The following is a 25,607-nucleotide window of genomic DNA, read 5'->3' as shown; positions in this document are numbered from 1 at the left end:
TCATTCTCATTCTGTCTCATTGCTTAGGATCTGAGCAGTTTGTGGAACTCCTGCAGACATCAAGGGTGATTCTAATGTGGAAGAGAAGTGGAAAGTCAAGAGGGCAGTCACAATTAACCTTTAGGATTTCTTTGTTCCCTCTGGTCTTCCTTATGCAAGCAATTTGCAAAAATGCTTACTAAATAATACCTATATAAACTTAAACCCCTCTTTGGACATTTACTCTTTTCATATTTTAGAGTTTGGGATTTCTTTTTAATTATAATTTTTAAATTGTAACAATGGGGGCAGCATTGTGATGTAGCAGGTTAAACCACCAGCTGCAAAACCAGTATCTCACATGGGTACCAGTTGAGTGCTGGATGTTCCATTTCAGATCCAGCTCCCTGCTCATATACCTGGAAAAGCAGCAGAAGATGGCTCAAATACGCTAACTCTGCCACCCATGTGGAAGAGCCATATGAAGGTCCCGGCTCCTGGCTTTGACCTGACCCAGCACCTGTCCTTGTAGCCATCTGGGGAGTGAACCAGCAGATGGAAGATTGATCTCTCTCTTTCTCACTCCCCTCCAACTTTCTGTATTTCTGCCTTTCAAATAAATAAATATTTTTAAAAATTAATGAAATAAAAATATAGAAAAATTAAATTACAGCAAAAGGAGTGTGTGTATTCATGTACATCCAAAAAGTCTGGATATTTTTTGCCTAAGCAAGGCAGTGCTGAAAGTGCTAGCTTGTATAATAAAAAATGCAAATTTGAGAAGCTTATTTCTCCCTACTGAAAATAACAGAAGATATTTCTCCTCCCTTTCTTTTCTCAGAGCATTTACAGCTGAGAACATGAAATGGTAAGTACTTTCTTCTCTCCTTGAAATATATATAAATCCTTTGGAAAACTAGGTAGAACCCTTGTCAGATTTATGACCTAGGAATGTCTTTCTTGATGACTTGAGAGCCATCTCTGAAATGTGAACATCAAGGGAGTCGGTGCCCCTATCTACCAGTTTCTATTGGGAAAATAAGAACCTGATTTGATGTGATTCTTCAAGTTGCAAAACCACATCCTGTTGTAAAGATATGAGGAGTTAATTTTTCCTCTGGATAAAGCCAAAGCACTAACAACAATGATGACTCCAATTGCCAGGTAAAGTTAGGATGTGGGACAAACCACATATATATTGGTTGTACCTGCCTGGCTATATTAAAAAGGAGAGAGTTTTGGGTGGGTGCTGTGGTGCAGAGTTGTGCTACTAATTGCAATGGCACCATCATATATTGGAGTGCAGATTCAAGTCCCAGCTTTTCCACTTTGATCCAGCTTCCTGCTAATGCACCTGAGAAGGCAGCAGAAGATGACCCAAGTTCTTGGGCTCCTGCCGCCCATGTAGGATACCAGAACCTGGCTTCTGTTTTCATGCTGGCCCAGTCCTGGCTCCTGCAGCCATTTGGAGAGTGAACCAGTACATAGTGGATTCCCCTTTTCTTCTCCCACCCCTGACCATCACTCTGCCTTTCAAATACATAAAGAAATCTTAAAAAAAAAAGATTTCTTTCTGACTTTGAATTCTCAATGATGGCCTTTAATGTGCATTTCTTTCTGGTGTTAATGCACGTTCAATATTAGAAGTGTTTTGTTTCTCTGCTACTTTGGTGGAGACAAATTATGTCTTGGGAGCAGATATTGTTTTAATTATATTTCCCTAATGCATGATTGTGCTTTTAGTTGGAATAATGGACTCAAGAAAATAATGGAATATAAGACCCAATATTCTCATGCATTAGAGTACATTATACTCATTACAGAGTTTGAGATACAGATTCCCGACACCATACCCAGAGATTCTAACACTACATATTTGGGATAAAGTGTTACGGTCCACATTTTTTTAACAACTATAAGTGGTTTTGATGCAGGTAGTCAGAATATACCATAAAAATGGATTTTAACATAATCTTTTAAAAGTTTACTATATGATAAATACTTCGTTTTGCTTTTCTAGGTACTTCCTGGCTCATTACGAGTGTTTATAGCTAGAGCATCAGCCATATCCTCTGCTAGGCAGCCTTCTTACATCTTGGTCTTCATGCCCACTCAGAATAGGGTCATGGCTTGGCTACCCTTTGCAGGACCCCAGCCAGACCTCTGGCGCCTCCCTTTCCTGAGGGCCACTCCCTCCCTGTGCACAATGAACATCTCATCTCTCGCCTTCTCTGTCTGCCTCTTTATCTCTCCTCTCCCAAACCAAAGAAATAGCTATTCCTTCCCAAGGTTTATTCCTCTGCATATACCATTGATCACTTCTAAATTTTCTTTCCTCATTACATCAATTCCTAGAATTACTAATTACTGGTACTTTGATTTCTGAATATTTTTGCTTTATTCATGTGTACTCAGCCTTCTTTAGTCCAAAACAAAAACAAAAACTCTTTTCTCATTTCAGTTTCTGGCTCAGGATCTTCTCTTTGCTACACCACTAAAGATCAATAAATATCAGTTCATTGACAAATCTATCATTTTCTTTTCCCCTATTCATTCAACTCTCATAGCTATCTTCAAGCTCAACCTCTCTACCCAGACTAAGGTCCCTGTCTCCAACTTTTGGATGGAAACCTCTCCTACATGTTCTAAAACTACCTTGAATCCATTATTTCTAAACCCAAGCTATCTTTCTGGAATGTACAAGTATCCTATGTTTTGGCCAACAGTTAACAATATCAACATCTAGTTGTCCAAGATCAAAATATGCTTTAGTCTCCTCTTTCTTTCATCTCTCAAAGCTAATAAGTTCTCAAGTTCTGTTGAGTTTGCCACAAAAATCTTTCCTAACAATTGTCTCTTTGTGCTGTTCACATTGTCACTGCCTTCATATTTTTCTCTGCTCCAGTTTTTACCAACTTGATTCTATCTTTCATACTTTTTCTAAAGTCTGCTTTCTATAATGAAATGTGATCACATCAAGAATTTAACAAGGTATGTCTCAAAACATTCAATGGCTCTTCATGCCTTCAAAATAAACACAAAATGCTTTCAGTACATGATATAGCATGTAAAGAATTCTTGCCAAAATAACTGAATCTTAGTTTGGCTAAATCCAGAGTGTTGGAATTCTATAAAACAAATGGAAAAATTAGAGGTAGCCTGACTATTAGAGACTATATAGCATTATTATTAAGTGTATTTGATATAAACATGAAGTATAATGATTTTAAAGTTTTTTCCACTAGATACACATACCAATGAATGAATAATGAAATTATTTAAAAATATTCCAGAGATAGAAGTCAAAAAAAAGAGAGATGACATAAAATCTATATACATTGATAACTAATAAAGCTTGGATAATCAGTAGGATATTCTCTTTACTTATCTCTACTTTTCTATATGTTTGAAACTTTCCATAACAAAAAAGTGGGGAAAAGCACTCTTTTGGGAGTATGTAAGACCAATAAATCCCTGCCTTACCATACCTATACAGACTTTACTGTTGACAACCCTGTCATGAACTCTACATTTTACTTAACATGCTAAGAACTACTGTACTAGCTTCATGGAGACATTCAGATACAGTCTAGTCTTTACACTGATATAATAACTTCACTTTGTGTACCTCCCCACTGACACTTCTATGCAAATGTGCTTCTGCCTTATGTACCATCAGCTAGAGAAAGTAAAACATGGCCAAAGGTACATAATTTGTGTGGCAGACTTGGAAAAATATTTTCAAATTGTGTAATCATTATTACGCAAGTGCAGAACTGTGGTTCTATAATTCTAGCTAATATAAAATGATGAATATTTAAATGGTACGTGGATTACCTTCTCAATGAGTATAGATTTTAACTCTGTGGATCATGTATCTCAATATGTTCAAAATCTTATTATCTGTCACAATACTGATGGGCTTCTATGGAATTCATTCTGAAACAAAGCTGTGAACTTTGGTTATGAACAACATTTTTTGAACATTGGATAACATTTTAAGTCATTTTCTTAAGTGTTATTACCAAACAAATTTATTTGCATATAAAGGTAGTTTTAAAAATCTGAATTAACTTATGAGAGGAAAAAGCTGTCAGGCAAATTTTGAATGAAATTAGCCTCTCCCAATTTTACTATCCACTAGCCAATATCATTCACATCTGTGATCAGCCATTATAATAATATTAACTATGATGACCACTTTGTATGTTAATGTAGGCATAAATTACAGCTCCAGAAAAATATCTCTTTGTCATTTCCCATTTGTTAATATCCACTTAATGTAAAGGGATGGCCCTTTGTTTTCCATATATATTTAAATGATTGACTACTTAAACATAATCACTCCTCTCAGAAGTAATTAAAGAATAGATTGGGTTTAGACTTACCAGGAAATCTGCTGTGGAGGTTGGCATCACAGTTATAGCCATTGAACTGAGCAGATCCGGGAAGCACTCTAATTGTTAGAAGCAGCGGCAACCATATTCGTTCCATTGCAAAACCTAGACAAGAGTTACATGTGGTGTGAATATCACAGCCTTAACTCCATCTTACTAGAGAGCATAAGGTTGATCTCAATTCACCACTGGGTAAACAGTCCACATCCACTCATTCAAAGCTCACAAAAGGCCAAAGATTATCAGAAATACCTATCAGCAAAGAAGGCAGAGATTTTTCTAATCATATTGCCGTATTATTTTCAATGTCTGACTTCAGTTTTCTTACAGTGGACAATATCACACTATTGTTATAGAAGAGCTAGAATATAAACCATAAACTTTGAAAATTAACTATATAGTGTCAGTAAAAGTTTTCACTCAAAAAAGAACTCCAGACTTCTTCCACTTCTGCAAACTTAGGGTTTGTGTATCATTTTCTCAGGAAACACAGGGATAAGGCAAAAGGAAAAATAAGAAAATAGTATGTGTGTGTACAGCATCAGACCAGTTTCAGTGACTGCTCCTTGGTGAGTAATACAGACTTATGAAAACTGAATTCTTAGGAGAAAGTAATAGAAGGTGCTTTTTAAGATGTCCATGTGGGTTGGACACATAAATAGAAATTGACTTTAACAGTTGAATACCAGCCAGTCTGGCATTTAATATTTTTTTCAGGATGCGCTTTTATTGGCCTGATAAAGTTAAAACATCTTCCAGAAGTGCACAACATACTCTCATGGTGTAGTTTTTACACTTAAAAAAAAAGTGTTTTCTATTTGTGGTTTTGGTCTATGCATAAAAAGCAAAAGGAAAATAAAATAGTAAATGGTTTAGTCAGATAATTTAGTATCTTCTAAAAGGTTGGGTTGAGGAAAGGGGCAGGGAATAATATTTCAGCTGTCCTTAAAGATGTGCCCTTTAGGTGATTAATTAAGTCTTTAGCAAAAGGAAGGAAATGCATCTTGCTTTAGAATCATCATTTTATAACAAGTTTATGGTGAACAAAGTCACTTTGGTAAGGATGTGGGAAAGGAAGGCATAAGTTTACTTTCAAAAATAGGCTCTAAACAAAATACTAATTCAGAGGGAACTTCCTTCCCTCCGCATTGTATCATACTTACTCAGGCGAATCTCCAACAACTTTGAGAACAACCACATCTCTTGTTGGTTCTGATGCCCTGGGACAGTCCACAAACAGAAAGCTCACACAATGGCTGACCCACTCCCTGGGATCTCCTGGCCAAACAGTGCCATCCAGACACTTCAAATAGAATCATGGCCCTGCTATTTTGATGTCTTTGGAAGCCTACTAGGAAAGACAGCAGCTTGGCTTTGAGAGATACAGCTCACCACACACATGACTTCTATGCCCTGCCACTGCCTCCTCATTATGGGTCCCCATAATTGCCAGAATATGTTGGAGACTCCAGACCCACACTATTGGCTCCCAATATAGGGATTTCTCCTAAGAATTCAGAGTCAGGAATTTAAATTGATGAGCTTAGTATTTTAAAATACTTTCCAGTTTTTCTATTTGCTCACCAAAGAAAAATAACATCTACTGAGTATACATGCTGCACAAACAAAGTACTGTGTGACAAACCATTTAAACATAGTCCCTCATTCACAATCTCTATTATGATCAGATGAGGTTTGAATTATTATTCCTCATACAAAGAAAAAAAGTCTCAAAGAGTTTAAGTGTGATGGAAAACAAGTAAAGCAACTAGAATTAAACTCTGAATCTTATTACTAGTAAACCTCACAGCACAAGCTACTTAAGTATCATTTGTCATTAAATAAATTTAGTTGGTTTTTAGGTTGCCATTTGTCATCACCTGTTTTCTTCAGCTTTTTAAATTTTTCACTCTTTAATAATTAATAAGAAATTTCTTATGTGAGTCATAAAATTTGTATATAAACATATTTTGTAAAATGAGTATTAAGAAGGAGAAAAAGCATTTATCAAAAAGGGGAAAGGCACTGATTACTCATTGTGAAAAAATTCAAAGATATTACTATAAACTGCACACATCTGTACTACCAAAAGTGGATGAACTCATGTCAATTGAAAGAACCTATAGCCTACTGAGAGCTAAAGTCCTAGCCTTACAACTTGAAATAAGACTTAAGATTGTCCAAAAAGTATTTTTTTTTTTTTGACAGGCAGAGTTGGACAGTGAGAGAGAGAGATAGAGAGAAAGGTTTCCTTCCATTGGTTCACCCCCCAAATGGCAGCTACGGCCAGTGCACTGCGTGGATCCAAAGCCAGGAGCCAGGTGCAGGGGCCCAAGCACTTGGGCCATCCTCCACTGCCTTCCTGGGCCACAGCAGAGAGCTGAACTGGAAGAGGAGCAACCGGGACAGAACCAGCACCCCAACCGGGACTAGAACCCGGAGTACCAGTGCCGCAGGCGGATGATTAGCCTAGTGAGGCGCGGTGCCGGCCAGGAGAATAAAATCCTAAGCAGATATACCTTACTTTATGAAGAAGAGGTAGAAATTAAAAAAAAAAAAAAAAAAAAAAAAAAAAAAAAAAAAAAAAAAACTTGCTTTAACAGAAAATACATAGAGAGGCAGGCATTGTGATACAGTGGCTTAAGCTACCCTAGGGCCTCCCGTATCAGATGGAGAGCCTGGGATCAAGCCCCACCTGTGCTTCTGATCTAGGGAGGCAGAGATGATGGGTCAAAAACTTGGGTTCCTGCTACCCACAGAGGAGAACCAAGTGAAGTTCCTGGCTCTTGACTTCATTCTGACTTCTAACCTAGCCCAGACTGTTGCAGGCATTTGGGGAATGAAGCTGCAGAGGGAAGATCCTCTCTCTCTCTCTTTCTCTCTCTCTCTCTCTCTCTCTCTCTCTCTCTCTCTCTCTCTCCTTCTCCTTCTCCTTCTTCTCCTTCTTCTCTCTCTCTCTCCTTCCCTCCCTTCCTCCCCTTCTCTCTCCCTCTCTCACTCTGCCTTTCAAATAAATGAGTAAATCCTTAAAAAGTACATTGACATTGATATCAGCAAATAAAGATTCAAATATCTCCTCAGCCATTCTCTATATTGGTCATTGAAAAATCAAAATGATGGGGCCAACATTTGGCACAGCAGTTAAAATTCCACTTGATACACCTACATTCTGTATCAGATTGCCTGGGTTCAAGTCCTGGCTCCACTTCTGATTCCAGCTTCCTGCTAATGTGCACTCTGGGAGGCAGTTGATAATGGCTCAAGTACCTGGCTCCATGCTAGCCACGTGGGAAACCTAGATTGAGTTCCCAGCTCCTGGCTTTTTTGTGGCCACAGCCCTGGCTATTACGGGCATTTAGGGAATGAAACATTACATGGAAGATTTGCTTCTGTTTCTTTTTATTTTTTTTTCAAATAAATCAATTTGTAAATAATCATGATGATCATAAAACTCTAAAATATCAGTGCATGAAGAAATAGCTCATAGCCTAGAGCATAGTCTGTACATAGAGAGGGCACTGAAATCTTAGTTTCAGGAGCACCAATGGTGATAAGTAGGTTGTTCATAGCACAAGGGCATCCAAGAGAAGACTGTGGCCAGATTTTCTCTGAGTTTTATTGGCAAAGCCATGTGTTCAGGAGCTGGATTAGGACATGAGTGTGGCCCACAGGCTAATGATTACTCTGATTAGTTGAATCATATTATTTTATTTACAGTGACATTTGCACTGATCTTTATTTTAATATTAAGGTATATTAAGCAGGGAATTTCAAAAGGATATCACATTTTTATATAGGGAATATCTATATTTTGAATCTCTGTAAAATGACATTTCAAGACCTCTGGAGGCATTTTATATTCCACCTTCAAATTAAAACAAAACAATGAACTGTTAATTTGCCAATTTCCCTGTACACAGAAAACATTAGCCCTTAGCAGCAAGCTTGGAGGTGCTACCTTAATATAGTTGCAAAACACTTTTCTGAAATGGAATTGTTTGGGATTTGAGGACTATGTTGACACTCCTTACATTCATAAAACCATAAAACCCTAATTGCTCATGCTATCTCTTGGAAGGGTACAATTCTAGACTTGTGCATTCCAGTCCTGATCTGACTAAAAATGATTTGTGTTAGTCTGATTTCTGTGGTCTGCTTTGAGATAAACTGAGGTGCTTGCTGATTCACTGTGTCTCCAGCAAACTCTCAGTAGACAATATCTGCAGAAGTATTTCCCATCTTTTCCAGGTGTCTAAAGGCAACAACCAACACCCCTACTGAGTGCAAACAGTGCTTTACAAACTGCCTAACAGCCAACATGAAAAAATATATATAACTCATTCTCAGATAATAAAGACATTGAAGGTATGTATGCATAAGGATTTTGTAGGTGTTTCTGGCTTAGTACCTTCATACATTTAAATTGTCAAGAATAAGAGGAGGAGAAAGGCTCTATGTAAGATATTGAATTTTAAGAAATCCAGAAGTGTTCATTTAAAAAAAGAAGCACGTCTGAAATGGCACTAATAGGCTTAGTGTTTTACACTTAGCAACACAAAGGAGGTTACATGCTAAGTGATTTGCTGCCAAATATGTCATTATTTCTCATATTAAAAATGCATTTTAAAATGATAACTACTTCTAAACTAAGAATTTCTGATGTACTTGCTTAGTATTAAATCTGAAGTCAAAAATATAATTTCACTTTCAATTCTCACTCATTTTTTTATAGTCTGATACAATTCTGCCATAAACACAGTTCTCTAGATGCCAAAATAATATTGTTATGATCTTCCTTTTGCTGAGATATGTTATGTGCCAGGCACTGTGCTGTACTTAATATTCAAATATAGATATACATTTAAGCTTTACCCATCTTACAAATGCAAAAACTGAAGTTAAAGTTTTAATTGACATGCTCAAGGTCACAGACCTAGTGTATTGGCAGGGCAGAATTGAAGACAGAGCTTGATCTTTGTAATTATTTCACTACTCTGTTTGACTTAATTGAAGTTCATCAAATAAATAAAATTAATGTCTTCCTAATTTTCAGAAAGTAAATGATATTAAAATGTATGCTTAAATTATGTTTCAAACTAAATGATTCAGGATTGAGACAAAATATTTTCCAGTTTATATATAATTGTCATAATTGCATTTTATTCCATTAATGTAAATGGACTAATCTTCTCAGAAGTTGACTTAATAATAGTACTAGTGAGATTTCAGAGCTGGAGTGTACCAGAATGTTTTAAGTATGTCCTGTATATTTTCTAATCATGACATAGGTATTTTATTCTCCTTATTTTGAGGATGAGAAAGCTAAGACAGAGAAATACTAAGTAACTTGCCCAAAAGTAAACAGCCATTCTCTGTTAAAATTAGGATTTAGGTATAGGCCCAATGACTCCAGAATCCATCCTCAATAATTACATGGCACTACCTTCCGGAAAATGACACACATAAGAATGACTCAAATGGAAATTTGGCAATCACTTGGTAAGCTTTATTGATGTACATTTACTTATGTATTCACTTAATTACAGTAATTATATAATTAGTGAATGCTTATATGTGTCTGGTCCTCTCCAGGAGGTCTGAGATAAAGCAATAGAAATATTTTTTCTGCACAGAATTTACATTCTAATAAGAAAAGTCATAGAGAATCAAAATGTGTAAGTAAAATATACAGTATAATTGTTATAGGTGGTATGAAGAAAAATAAAACAAAAAGAATAATAGTTTTGGGGTGGGGGAAAGAATATTGAAATTTGCGTTGGGAGGGGATGTATAACCAATCATATCAACAATCCTTGAGAGAAAAAGAGTAATTTTAGTTATGAAAAACGGTTTATCTGTCTTTAATTTATAATTGACTTTTATTTTTTATTATTTTTGTTTTATTTAGGAACTTCTCAAATGAAAAATACTTTTTTTAAAAAACATAAATTATTCTCTGAGAAAAACTTGGACACTTTGAAAAGTTGCATTAACCTTTTTAGATGAATAAAGGTGGCTCTTAGTGCCTGAGAAAAGTAATTTATTAAACAGCACCCCTGTGACCTGAAAAAAAAAAAGCAAACATGTTTGAAAGTGCTTTTATCTACTCTCAAGAAATAACATTCCTAGAGACAAATAGACTCAACAATTTATCAGTTTTCTACTTCTTTAATTGTATTGCTTTCACAACAACTAGTCTGTATGATACTATTATAATTGGGAAGAAAATTAAAATTCAAAGCAAAGACCGATCCTTCAAATGTTTAATCATCAGTTTAAGATTTATGCATCTTTTTCACTAAACCAAAGCTTATTTTATCATGCAGATTCACAAAAATATTAAAGAGGTCCTTTGGCACCAGAGATTCCCAGATCTTCTTGATCTCAGCTCCACTCTGCATTAACCGACCAGCTACTCTGCATATGTAAGAGGCCACTACAGCAGGCCTGGCCTCATTCCAGTACTTTTGTGTCACCCACAAAATATAAGGCCATAATATAAGTCTGCCCATCAGAAAAGATCAGAAGAGTTTCTTCAGTTTTAAATGACAGGAAAACATCTCAAAGTTTCTAGGAAAAATGAGAGGAAGGAGCTTGTGCATTGCAACAGAGATCAAAGTTTAAGTTAAAAGGATAAAGTCCTACTCCAATCTCAGACAAATCAACAGGACTCAGGTAAAAAGGCACTGACATCACACAAGGAGTCAACTATCTTGCTCAGTTAAAACTCATGGTACTACACAGTCTTCCCTCCAGGAAGGATGTATTAGTTCATCCTCCAAAATCATTAAAGTGCTTGAGGCCACAACTCTTTAATAAACAGTTTTTGACTGGAGCTCTATATTCTCTATTCCTTTGTTGCACTTGGATACACAGATAAACACACACACACACACACATACAGGTATTTATATATAATGAGGGTAGTATGAAAGTATAAAGCTTTCATGAAGAACAGTTATATACACACATTTTTAACTGTAGAGCATCCTTGTCTTGATAAAAACACACCATGCACTTTAAGAATAATGCCTCAAAGAAGGAAATATATTTAGTCATCAAGGAGACATTCAAGTGTTTTATGGCTCTAGAGAGGCTGATATCAGGATACCATAAGGGAATGTGAATGCTAAAGACTGTTCCTAGGAGAAAAACCTCCTCCGATTTTCTCTGACACAAAGTGACTGTTCATTTGTTTCCTTTTGCCCGCCTTCCTCATTTGTCTTTCTCTGGAGGGTTTTCGCAAATAATCTACAGCATTATAATGATCTACAGTGTTTAGTTTAGAACAGTTAGTCCAGGATCTTAGTTTGGGAATGTAGGAGAACAGGCAGATTAAACTAAGTCACTTTAAAATCTTCTTTTAACAACTCACCAGGTTAATTTTCAAAATACTTCCAGTTTTATTCTCTGAAGAAACTTTAAATATTTTGTATTGGCTTATTGACTTCCTCTTTTCATATATTGTTATCTAACAAATTAACAGCAAAATGATGCCAACTGTTTTCTTAAATATCCATTTCTCTTTATTAATTGAACAATGGTTACTTGTATGATTATTTCATCAAAATGAAAATATTTCTTGCTCAATAGAAACGAGTTACAAAATATTTCTGAGATAATATGGTACAGAATCACCCAATCACAGGGTACACAATACTGAGATATTCTAATATATAAGCTAATTCCCAAGTATAAGCCCAATTCTCAAAATAATCAAAAATGAATTAAGGAAATAAATCTTCAGTACTTGGTCAACTCTATTCTTAGTGTAAGGGGGGGGGCACTTTGTATTTGTACTCCTCTACTTGAAATTCCTATACTCATTATTTCTTGAATCTAGATATTTTTACTGAGCAGTTTCTAAAAGTCAGCTTCAGGGTGCAGGGATTCAGAAAAGAGCAAAACCGACATGGTCTTTAGCCTCACAGAGTTTACAGAGTACAGAGACAGAGAGATAGCTGCTAAACTAATCACCACATCTATTAAAATAGACTTACAAAACGGATTTGGCAAGTTTTATGAAAGAAATGAAAAGTGTGTTTCAAGAATATACAACAGTGATACACAGTTTATATGGGAACTGTCAGGAAGACATTTTTCCTGAAAAGTACCATAGTTTACAAGAAATGATGGATCGATTTGAGTTAGATGAAGATTGGAGAAGCACACTCTAGATAGAGCTCACCGTGCAACTGTAAGTCCAAACATGTAAAAATAGTTCATGTTTTCTGAAACGTGGTAAATTTCCATGGTCCAAACCAAAGAGAGAATTGCCATGAGATACTGGAACTATAGACAGGAAGACCATGGCATGTTCTTTTTCCTAAATGGAATGAGAAGTCATTGAAGACCTAGGATTGTAAAATTAGGGGTGAAGTTAAGTAAACAAATTTAAATTGTTATTTCAATTAGGAAATAATAGGACTTCATGTTGATTTGTTGATTTTTAGGTACAGAGTAAGTGAGGAGAGAGGGTCAAGAGTAACTCTTAAGTTTATGTTTGGTCAACCTGGTAAATGGTAGTAACATATATTGAAATTAAAAAATGGTGGTGTTATATACAGGAACAGGAGTGGGGATGGAGACAGTGTCAAGTGGAGATAGGCTCAAATGTGGTAAAGCTAATCATTTTGAACAGAAGCTGAAGCATCACAGGAGTTAAAATACATGTGAAAAGGCAGTATAGCAATTTCATTTTAAGTTGCAAGGACAAGCTCTGTTGATTAACACATAGGTCTTAAATAACTATAATAGTTACTGACAACAGAATATTATCACATTCAGAGAAGTTAGGTTTTCAGAGAAGTCAGGTTCTACAGTCACCTTATAAAGTCACAATTACCCCTGAAACCCCTCAAACTGCTCTTCCTTGCATGGAATTCATAAGTTACCTTATAATGTTTTTAATGGGTTTCCTGCAGATCCTTTCTCTTTTTCCACTACTCTACCCTTTGAGGAAGATAAGAATAAAACCTACACCAAAAGGAAATTGTAGCCTAATTCTGATTTGCAAACAGTCTCACTTTAAACAAGATAGACATAAAAATGCATGGTTCTGACTGCTAAAAGCAAAGGAGATTTTAGATCTCCAACATCTGTGCTTTAAGAGCCATGCCTGGAGAACTGACACAGAGAGAATTTGAGATAGCACATAACGCAAACACAAAGCTCTGTCCCATATGAAGAAGCCTGGAGAGAAATGTAAAACCAGAGTAGTTAGACTCCAATGTAGGATTTTCCATTTTGGATAAAAATACCCAGCTAGATATGTGGGATTTAGAAGCAAAAGGCCTTATGTCTGGCTTTTTTGTCTGAATCTTGGTAGGAAATGTCTGTCACAGGGCCGTTATCAACATGAGGACAGATTTGAGTGTGGGTGGTGATAGGACAGAGACAGAGAGAAGGCCTGCAGTAGCTTTCCAGAGTGTTTATCAGCATGGGCAGTATTTTTAAAAGCTTCTATACCTCTTCAAGAGAGACGGAGAGGATAACTGAAAACAGAGGTAAGCCACGTGTTTCTGAGAAACGGAAGTGGTAAAGAGCTGCAAGACGGATGGCCTAAAGCCCAGGGACAGCTGGGAATGTGTTAGAAGCTCTGATGACCAGCAGGCCCAGTAAGACTCACGATGACTCACAGCTGTAATCACTGGGAGGTGGTATAAGCAGAAGATGGTATAAATTACTGGGCCTTCATCATTTTGAGAGAAGAGATCAAAAGATATAGACACAACAAAGCCTGTGGTGATACCCAAAGACCAAATAGATGTGAATTCTATGCCAAGATCAATTAGGATCACAAAGTGATAAATGGATTAAATGCCCTCATTAACCCAAAGACAAAAATAATTTGTTGAAATGGCTAATGTATACAATAATTACTATGCACTAGGCATCATTTTAAGAGAGTTAGCAATATTACTTTCTAACACTCACTGCAACCTGTTGTGTTGTAGTACTATAATTGTCCCTATTTGACATGTGAGACATTGAAGCACAGAGGTTTAAGTAGTTGGTTTTAGTCCTTTACCCGGGCAGTGCTAGCGATGGCTTTTGGACCTAGGTAATCTAAGTCCTAAGTCTGGGCTCTTAAACCTGCTTTATGTTTCTCCCTACCTCCCCTTTCCACACATAAGCATAAGCAAGTCAGAGGAGATGAGGATGACATTGACTTTGACTGAATTGCTATTCTCAAACAATTTTAAACTAGAGTTATTGTGGCAAGATCAGGTCCTGCAATGGGCAGAAGATCAGTTCTTTGTGCAATCTGAGATGGTTTAAAAAGAAATAGCAAAAATTCCATTTGGCTATGTTCAAGATATAAACTGATTTGATGTACAAAATCCTAATCAGACACACCCTAAGACAAATGCTTTTCAAGTGGGTAAGCATCATCTAATCCCAGGAATATGGAGATAGAATGCTTATGAGAATCAAAAACAAGAGAATCTGGGACAGCAGGTTAAAAATCTATGCTTTTTGGTGTTTTTAGTAGTCTAAATGTGTTAGAGCATTTGACATGTTAAAGCCCCTGTACTCTTCACAGCTAGTTTTTCTTTTCACAATTAAACAGATATATATATATATATATATATATATATATATATATCTTTGGAGAGGAGATCCATATCATTATATTATATTCTCAGAAAATGGGATCAGGACAGAGTCGAATACAGACTGAAGATATGGAGGTTGGGACTGCATATATATTTTTAATGTTTTTGTTTTTGTTTTACTTTGTGTATCTATCTTCTTCTATCCGACTGTTGTGGTGGTAGATGTTGAATCAGGAAGCATATTTTACACATTTTAATAATTAATATTTCAGTACACATCTTATAGGATTAGAGATCTTCTTAACCACATTGCTATTATCAATTTCAAGAAAATCAAAATTTATTTCTAATAGCATCCAATGTTAATCATGTATTCAAATTTCCTCTTTTTATAAAAATATATATTCCATAACTGCTTTTCCCTCAATCCAGGGTCAAGAAGGAAGGAGGGAAGGAAGGAAGGAAGGAAGGAAGAAAGGAAGGAAGGGAGGAAGGAAGGGAGGAAGGAAGGAAGGAAGGAAGGAAGGAAGGAAGGAAGGAAGGAAGGAAAGAGAAAGAGAGAAAGAAAAAGGATGCCAAAGAGAAAATACAACTAAATCAAAGGTTTGTGTATTACATTTGATTGTTATACTATCTTTGTCTCTTATAATATAGAAAACCTCATTACTAAGATATGTTTTTTTATCAGTAAGAATCCTATGGCCTAGCAGAACACAAGAGTGTAAGAAACTGCAAGATTCTCTCAAAATCAGAAATAAAGTTGAATGAAAAATGTCATCAAATATTAAAAGCTAAATGACTGTGGATATAGAGAATTAACTGGGTCATACATAATTTGAATTTTAGGAACATTTGTTGTATAAGTTATGTGAGGTATGTGAGTAATATGGGCTACAACAACATTGAGACCAATTTATTTAATTTCTCAAGCCCTTACCTAGGCTATAAATAAAGTTATATTGCATGATGGCTGCTAGTAAAACTGTAGCCATTGTCCTATTCAAAACCTTTCACCAATAAATAATTGCAGTTAGTTTAAAAGATAAATACTTCTCAAGTGGATTAGTATCACTTAGCCCCAGGAATATGCAAATGTAGAATTGTTTAAAAGAATCAAATACAAGATAATTTGGAAGGTGGTGAAAAATTCACGCATGTCAATATTTTTAGTAGTTCAAATGTGTTAGAGAATTTGACATTTAAGTAACTGATTAGTCTTTTCATTTTTTATAAATGTTTAACTTAGTAAACAATTTCAAATTTTATTTAAAATTGAAGTGCTATGTGCATTATACATATTATTAAGATATTTAATAAAACTTTAAGAGTGAACAAATTTAAGCTTTTTTAAATTTTTAAGCATTAAATCCTGAGGTGTTTTCTTTATTATAGCAGATTAACTTCTAAGCTATCAAGCTTAGCCTTGTAAAAAAGAGTTGCATTTAATTTCTTTTTCAGTATATCAATCAAGTACTTTTTCATATAATATCAAACCTTATCCACAGAGTTACTAGAAAATATTTTTAAGTTTTAACAAAGTTAGATTTAAATTTAAAGTATTCATAAATAGGTGATTTAGGAATATATGTTTTTAATTGAATAATCATCCTTAAAATTTCTGGCATATATTTTTCAACAATTCAATGTTGAACATCAAAAATACTTCACATTGAGCCAAGAATAAGTTGGATATTTTTCTTCAGAAGCTATGTTATGGGTAAAATTCATGTCTTTAAACACTAAAATCATGTACCACATATTGAAATGCACACTGTCAGAGAGCTACATGGAAACTAAAACCAACGGAAGCAAATCAGTTTGATATTTTGTCACGCTTATGCAGAATCATAAATAAGCTCATTGAGTGGAAAAACAGGAAGATGACTTGTACTATTTGTATTAATTGTGCTTCCTTATTTTCCAAGAATATGTAATTGAATTTGTTGATGATAAATACCAGTTCAATGTGGCTTCACTAAATGCACAGAATATGTTTCTTCTCTTAAAAAAACACTTTTCATTAAAAGGTAAACACTTTATAATTATTATGTTAGCAACATTAAAACTTCTCAAAATAAGGAGACTATCTTTATTGTTATAGGTATGGAGACAGCCAAGGAATAGAGAAACAGACAGAGGAAATATGTCTTCACACCCTTCTCTTGAGCTGCCTCTGAAACTCCTCCCAAAGCCAGCAACCAGAAGCAGCAAATTTGCTTCCCCCAACTGGTGCCAGCCAAAAATATTCAACTTGGCTGCTGACTGCATCTCTGCAATGACCTACAGCCTGTTATAATATCACTAGAATAAATTACCCTGTCTGACACGCCTATTCCCATGATGCTCCTGACACCTTGGCATGAAGACAACCATAAGCTTTGAGGCTCATCCTGTCACTGATTGTGTGGCCATGAGGAAGTCACACAATGGGCCTTATTATTCATTGCATCACTTTTGAAGTATTGGATGAGTAAATAACCAAGACACTGTCCAGCCATATGAGCCTATGAAACTATGGTATTTAACAACAGCATCGGTAAATACTGATGAATTCCCTGAGGTCATCTTTCAAAAATTTCCTGCTTTATCAGAATTAAAGTTTTTCCATATCAGCTTTTGCATATCCAGTCTTCTTATTGGCTCCATGACAACCAATAGGTTACTGAAAGATACATCCAGAACACCCTCATATCTTCCTCTTGGAATTTTACAATAATAATAATAATAAAATTATCAAGAGGTCTCACAGCCTGTCTTGCAGGCATAACTGTAAATTTCCTATTAGAGATGCCACCTGGCCTTCACCTGACCTGCTCTCTCCTCCCAGGCCAGCTAGGTAATGGAAATCAACAGGGTGAATTCCCTAATGAGGTTCACATCTCCCTTATCATGTACCCCATGTAAAGACATAAATTGGCCTGCAACTCATAACTGGCAAGGCCTTAAAGCCCACCCAATTATTATGAATCCCCTTCTGTCAATTTCTATTGGCCTCTCAATGAGAAAACTTACTCATGGCTTAATAATGCCTCTGTTCTCGATTTTAGATCCTGTGAGTTTAAACTGCTTGTTAGATTTGTTTTCTCCAGACTTGAAGAAGTAAAATCCTAGGTGGCCGTGCACATGAAATCTCAGTTTCCAAAGCAGTTTCTGCAAGCTGGCACTGCATCCTCCTGGAGAAGCCACCTCCTGCTGTGAAGTCACCTCCTGCTGGAACCCTGTCTTGATTGCCCTTCCCAAGGACACCATCATCACCCATTCCTCCCAACAGATGTTAGGGTCCATTCTTCTTGAGGGGCAAATGTTAGGAGTCAGATGGGTTAATAGGCAGTCAAAGAGGTCCCAGTGGAATTTGGGGTGTAGAATGCTTGCTTCTCACCAAATTTTTATCTTTAGCAAGAACATATTGACCACTCTCCTTCCTTAGGTATCTCCAAATTTACCATGAGAATAGCAAAGGAGTGCTGAGCACAATTTTTATTCTGAAAACAAGCTACCTATCCTACCTTATGATTTTGTGTGTGTGTGTGTGTGAGGAAACCAGACAGGATAAAGAAATGTAAACCAGGTCTTTTGTTGAAGTTGTCCCTATCTTACTGATTGACAGTTTCATCTCCAAAATTGTACTTAAAAACCCCAGTGCCATGGGGTCCTTTGGGTTTTGCTTCTCTTGCAGCACCACCCCCCCCCCCCATGCCATGATGGCTGGAGGTCTTTGATTCTAATAAATCTTGCTTTTAAACCTTAAAAAAAAAAAAAGAAAAGAAAAAAAGAAAGCAATAGCCTTTCTACTTTTGGATGATGTTGTTCTTTCTTCCATAGAAAAAGATGGTACAACTAAAATTACCAAAAATTAAGCTGCTATTGTTTTTATACTTTTATTTATTTCTCCTGACATCTCCATTTTTGTTTGTTTCTTAAAGACCTTTTGGAAGCAATTATCTCAAAATAAAATAGCCTACTGATAATTTATAACAGCACTTTATTCTGACTTAAATAGATTTTCAACCCTGTTCTTTTTAATGTTCATTTATTTTATTATTTGTTGAGTTCTTTAAAGAGATGTGATATTAACTTCAGGACATCACTCTGAGGAACACACTGAATCAAACAGACCGCCTTTGTGTTTTATATGTGCAAATTGATGCTAAGTGGATAAATGTTTTTCCTAGGTAATTGTGTGAATTTTATAAATAATATAAAAGATAACTAGAAACAACTAATGAAATAATAACTTCTGATATCTCTAATTGAGCTCTTTGTTATCAATAAAATTGTGTATCTAAAATATATTTTTGAGCACAATGAAATCATATCCACAAAGTTTTAGCAAGTTGGATATAATAGCATATATACAGAAACATTATTTAAGAACCAATGTTAATATCAGGGAGACACTAAAATTTAAACCTTTTTATTTAAACACTTCCAGGGACAGGTAATGGGCCTCCTGATGAAGATGCTAGTGGGGACATTTACATCTAGTATCAGAATGAATAGCTTCAATTTCCAATCCACTCTCAATTCCAGACACCTGCTAATGTATATCCTGGGAGGCACCAGGTGGTGGCTCAAGTAGTTAGGTCACTTTCACCCACATGGGTGACCTTCTGTCTGGTTCAACCCTGGATGTTGCAGGCATTTGGTGACTGAACCAACAGATGGATTTCTGACTGTCTGGTCTGTCTGTCTCTCTCTGTCTCAACTAAATACAAATTAAATACAATATTAATAAATAAATATAAATTATTTTGAATTGTAACACAACAAATATGAGAGAACAGGTATACATTTGACATGCTGATTTAATTTCCTTTGGATATATACACCCAAAAGTAGAATAGCTGGAATGCATCATAGACATAATTTTTTTGAGGACTTGCCATACTGTTTCAATAAAGGCTTTTCTAATTTACATTCTTATTCCAACAGTCTGTAAGTTTCCTTTACTCCCCATCCTTTTCAACACTTTTTAAAATCTTTTTAACAGCAGTCATTTTAACTGAGATGAGATGATTTCTCATTGTGGTTTTGATTTGCATTTGTCTGATGGCTAATGATAATGAGTATGTTTTCATATATTTGTGGGTCATTTATGTTTCTCATTTTGAGAACTGTCTATTAACATAATTTCCCCATTTTTAATTGAGTTAAAGAATGTGAATAGCCAAAGTAATCTTAAATAAAAGAAACAAAGCTGTGTTACAATATGAGATCTCAACCAATACTATAGAGCTGTAGTAACTAAAACAGCATGGTTAGCATGATACTGACACACAGACACACACACACACACACACACAAATACATACACCAACAGAGCAGAACATGGGTCTCATAAATAAACCCACATGTCTGTAGCCAATTGTTTCTTGAGGATGCCAAACACACACAATGGAGAAAGAACAATCTTCAATAACTGATGTTGTGACAAGTGATTATCTATATGTATAAGATTTAAGTTTGACCTCTTTCTCTTGCCCTATACAAAATCATCTCAAAAGGGATGAAAGACATAAATGTAAAAATTGAAACTATAAAGCTACTAGAAGAAACCATGGAAGAAATACTTCAAGATCAATATAGGTGGGGCCGGCACTGTGGTGGAGTGGGTAAAGCTGCCGCCTGCAGTGCCGGCATCCCATATGGCACCTGCAGTGCTCACATCCCATGGGAGCCAATTCTAGTACCAGCTGCTCCTCTTCCAATCCAGCTCTCTGCTATGGCCTGGGAAAGCAGTACAAAACAGCCCAAATCCATGGGCCCCTGCAGCCACTTGGAAAACCTGCAAGAAGCTCCTGGCTCCTGGCTCCTGGCTTCAGATGGGCGCAGCTCTGGCAGTTGCGGCCAACTGGAGAATGAACCAGCAGATGGAAGATCTTTCTCTCTGCCTCTCCTCTCTCTGTGTATCTCTGACTTTCAAATAAATAAATCTTTAAAAAAAAGAAAAAAAGATCAATATAAGCAATGATTGTAAGATTTCCAAAATCGCAGGAAGCAGAAGTAAAACTAGACAACTGTCATTTTATCAAATTAAGATGCTTGTTTCCTACATAACAAAGAAAACAATCAAAAAAGTAAAGCAACAACCTACAGAATGGAAGGAAATATTTGCAAATTAGCCATTAGATCAGGATTACTCAAATTTACCATAATCGGCATATTGGACTAAATAATTCTTCACTGGAGAATATTTTAATAGCATTACAGGATATTTAAGAACATCCTTGGTTTCTATTGACTTCATGACAAGGATACTCTTCTCAAGTTATAACACCCCAAAATGTCTCCAAACATTGCTGAATGTCTCCTAAGAACAAAATCACCCCTGTTGACTTAGATGGACTTCTTAAGTTTCTTCTAATCTGATACTTCCATCAGAACAAGAATATTAAATTCATGTTATATTTAGCAAAGCATTCAAAATCACTGTGTATTATTAAAAAAAGTTTATTAAATGGATAATTATCTTGTTACAAAACAATAGTACATACTGTGAAAATGTGAAAGATGAGGCTGGCACTGTGGCATAGTAAGCTAAGCACTGCCCGTGGTGCCAGCATCCCATATGGACACTGGTTCAAGTCTCAGCTGATCCTCTTCCTATCCAGCTCCCTGTTATGGCCCAGGAAAGCAGCAGAAGACAATCCAAGTGCTTGGACCCCTGTGCCCATGTGGGAGACCAGGAAGAAGCTCTTGGCTTCTGCCTTTGGATCAGCCAAGCTCCAGCTTTTGCAGCCATTTGGGGAGTAAACCAGCAGAGGGAAGACCTTTCTGTCTGCCGCTCCCTCTCAGTCTGTAACTCTCTCTCTCAAATAAGTAAAAAAAATCTTTTAAAAAAAGTGCAAAGGTGGCTCTGTTGCGCAATGGATAGCACATTGGACTTCTAAAAAAAATGCAAGATTAATATTATCAACTTCTAGTATTGCTCAAGATGCTGATTTATTGTGTGTTCCATCACTAATAAAATTTAAATTGTCAATTTCATTTAAATATAAATTAGATTTAAAACAGTGACTTGGTCAGCCCTTGTCCTGACTGTTAATGAACAACTTAATACATTATCCCTCTTAGTAGTTTTTTTATCTGTTCTACTTAATATGACTGGTTTAGTTCTATAATTGATGCACAGTTATTCTTAAGTGTTGAAAATTAACTGAAATGTGATCCCTGTTGAACATGGGAGTGGGAATGGGAGAGGGAAGAGATGTATAATTTGGGACATGCTCAGGCTGACTTGCCCCAAGTGGTGGAGTTGGAAGCATACCAGGGGATTCCAATTCAATCCCATCGAGGTGGCATGTACCAATGCCATCTCACTGTTCCAGGTGATCAATTTCAGTTCACAGTTGGTCATGGTGGAGGGACTTGGAGTCAAAGGGAGCACATAAACAAGTCTAGTACCTGCTAACGCTAACCGATGGAGTAAATAAAGGGGAGAGTGATCCAACATGGGAAGTGAGATACTCAGCAGACTCATAGAATGGCAGATGTCCTAAATAGCACTCTGGCCTCAGAATCAGCCCTAAAGGCATTTGGATCTGGCTGAAAAGCCCATGAGAGTATTTCAGGCATGGAAAGCCAAGACACTCTGGCAAAAGATCTCTGTGAGTGAGATCCCAGTGGAAAGAACAGGTCATCAAAGAAGGAGGTACCTTTCTCTGAAGGGAGGAGAGAACCTCCACTTTGACTATGACCTTGTCTAAACAAGATAAGAGTCGGAGAACTCAGAGGGCTTCCATAGCCTTGGAAACTCATGACTGGAGCATAGGGAGATTACTGATGCCATAGACAGGAGTGTCAATTGGTAAAGTCAACAACAGGAGTCACTGTGCACTTACTCCTCATGTAGGATCTCTATCCTTAATGTGCTGTACATTGAGATTTAATGCTATAACGAGTACTCAAACAATATATTTCACTTTGTGTTTCTATGGGGTGCAAACTGTTGAAATCCTTACTTAATGCATACTAAACTGATCCTCTGTAAAAAAAAAAAAAAAAAAAAAAAAGAAAGAAAGAAATTATCAATTCCCAACTTGACTCTCACTGGGATTAAACATGACAATAGGTCTGCTCTGATTTCATCATCATTTAAAAAAAATCATCTATTATTTTTCACTTTATGTTTCTGTGTGGGAGCAAACTGATGAAATCCATACTTAATGTATACTAAGCTAATCTTCTGTATATTAAGATAATCGAAAATGAATCTTGATGTGAATGGAAGGGGAGAGGGAGTGGGAAAGGGGAGGGTTGTGGGTGGAAGGGACGGTATGGGGGGGAAGCCATTGTAATCCATAAGTCGTACTTTGGAAATTTATATTCATTAAATAAAAGTTTAAAAAAAAATTTAAATTGTCAATTTCATTTAAATATAAATTAGATTTAAATCCTCTAATCAATCCACCACCTATTATTAGAAATAATTAGCGTTTATTTTATATATTTTAACACAGAAGGAAACATGATTTGGAACCAAGAAATTTATTTGACATTATACCTAGTTACATAAAACTTATGGATTAAAAGTTGCTTGAATTTTAGTTGGTTAATTGGTTTAGTTTTTCAGAAACAAATTCCACTATTTTTATGTTCTGTAAATAGCTGTAATTAATTGGTTCACCTTTTACAAAATGTTCAGCTAGTACTTTTTATGTCTTGTAAATAACCTCAATTTTCAAAAACTAAAACATCAAACTTAAAAACATAATCCTCTTCTGTTTCCTTTTCACTCCATTAACAGTCTGTAACACATTTTTATGTAATTGATAAGAAACCAGAAATGTATTAAATTAATTTTACTTATTCAAAGTAAATTTCTAGTTAAAATTGCGGCATTCAAACACATGAGCACAAATACATGTAATGTACAAATACAAATGAGTTTTTAAACTGTGTAGGTTAATGATTTTAAAGTCTATCAAGGATTAGTAATCTTTTCAATTTTTGCAATTATAATTACTCATTATATCCAAATTATGTTATAATTGAAATAAAAAAAGTGCCATGAAGTGTTCTCAATTACATATTATTTATTATCTAAAGAGAAATGATTTAATCTATACTATATAGAGGACTTTTATTCTGTGAACTAATCATGTGTTCAGTTGAAAAATAGTATAGCTTGAATTAACTCTGGCTATTTCTAGGATAATTACAAACATTGAGCAAATATTAGACCTGAAGGCCAAATATTTCCCAATACCTATTTTTTGTATGGCTTATTAATTTTTTTTTGACAGGCATAGTTAGACAATGAGAGAGAGAGACAGGGAGAAAGGTCTTCCTTCCATTGGTTCACCCCCCAAGTGGCCGCTACGGCCTATGCATTGTGGCCGGCGCACTGCGCCGATCCAAAGCCAGGAGCCAGGTGCTTCTCCTGGTCTCCCATGCGGGTGCAGGGCCCAAGCACTTGGGCCATCCTCCACTGCACTCCCAGGCCACAGCAGAGAGCTGGACTGGAAGAGGAGCAATCAGGATAGAACTGGCGCCCCAACTGGGACTAGAACCCGGATTACTGGCACCCCAGGTGGAGGATTATGCTTATGCATTAAGAGTAGTTTTTATGTTTTTCAACGATTAAAAAAATCAAGAGTAAAATTTCATAAAAAGTTAAAATATATGAAATTTTAAGCTTTGCTATCTATAAATTAAATATTATTGGAATACAACTTGTTTGTGCATTTATTTCCTATGGCTTATTTTGGGCTACAATGGCAAATATGAGTAGTCATAACAGAGACCCACAAGGAATAAAAGACTCAGAATCTGGTTCTTTACCAACTCTATACAATTAGTACAGCATTATGAACACACACAAGCTATAAATCTGGGGGCAGGACACTTAAGATATTACTGAGGAGATTTCTCTCAGCAAATAACACATTATTTCCTCTTTAATATATCTTTCTGTAAGCCATGGTAAAAGCTATTGAGTACTATCAATAAAATATTTACCATGATGTCATTCAATACTTAGAAAAATATGGTTGCAGTGATATTATTGACTAGCTTATTTAAAAAAATAAAGGTTTATGTTTTTATACCTCATCATTGAAATTTGGAGAATTTGTGATTCTTATAATTTTTTACTTGAAATCAACTTAGACATCTAATAACAATCATCAATGATTGTAATGTGTATAATTCATCATAACATCATATGTTACTAAAACATAATCATGTTTTAGTAAAGCTATTATGCCTGGCTTCTAGCTACACCATTTTGTAATAAACACAAGATACAGCAAACCAAATCAAACTTAATTTATAGACTTGACCTAGTTTAAATTCTAGCTTAAGTACAAACAAAAAAAAAACTGAAGTACAAATTTGGTGATAAAAAAAATCAAAGTCCGTAGAGCAAATATTACTAATAGAGACTTAAATGGTACAAAGATTATAAGTCTTTAATGAATTTAATGCTATTCAAACTAAAGAAAGGCTAAAAACACAAATCTTCAGTAATTTACTGTGATGCCATAACTAAATAGATTATAATCTGATCTTCTGTTCATGGGTCAATGGTACTGTTATCCTTCAAAGAAGATTTCCTAGCAGAAAAAATGCAATTGTTTCTTATCTCTGCATCATTATAGACCCCCTTTTTAAGAGAAAAAAATGCTTTAATTATCTTGAAAAGTGTGTAGTTTCCTGCAGTATCTACCAT

The 25,607-nt window shown here is 35.7% G+C and overlaps 1 protein-coding gene across 1 annotated transcript in view; it reads right to left on the bottom strand.

The window, feature by feature from the left end:
- The window catches only part of ZPLD1 (zona pellucida like domain containing 1), a 45,436-nt gene extending 40,963 nt beyond the window's left edge, over nucleotides 1-4,473 (bottom strand). The window contains exon 1 of the mRNA XM_008267008.5: nucleotides 4,368-4,473. Within this exon, the coding sequence (XP_008265230.1) occupies nucleotides 4,368-4,473 (106 nt within the window). The remainder of the gene's footprint in view (nucleotides 1-4,367) is intronic.
- Between the last annotated feature and the right edge of the window lie 21,134 nt (nucleotides 4,474-25,607).

The sequence above is a fragment of the Oryctolagus cuniculus genome, chromosome 4 (genome assembly GCF_051225735.1).
Source record: "Oryctolagus cuniculus isolate XC-2025 breed Fujian yellow rabbit chromosome 4, ASM5122573v1, whole genome shotgun sequence".
Classification (NCBI taxonomy): domain Eukaryota; kingdom Metazoa; phylum Chordata; class Mammalia; order Lagomorpha; family Leporidae; genus Oryctolagus; species Oryctolagus cuniculus.
The sequence above is the reverse complement of the archived record's forward strand: the minus strand, read 5'-3'. Positions and strand labels throughout refer to the sequence as shown.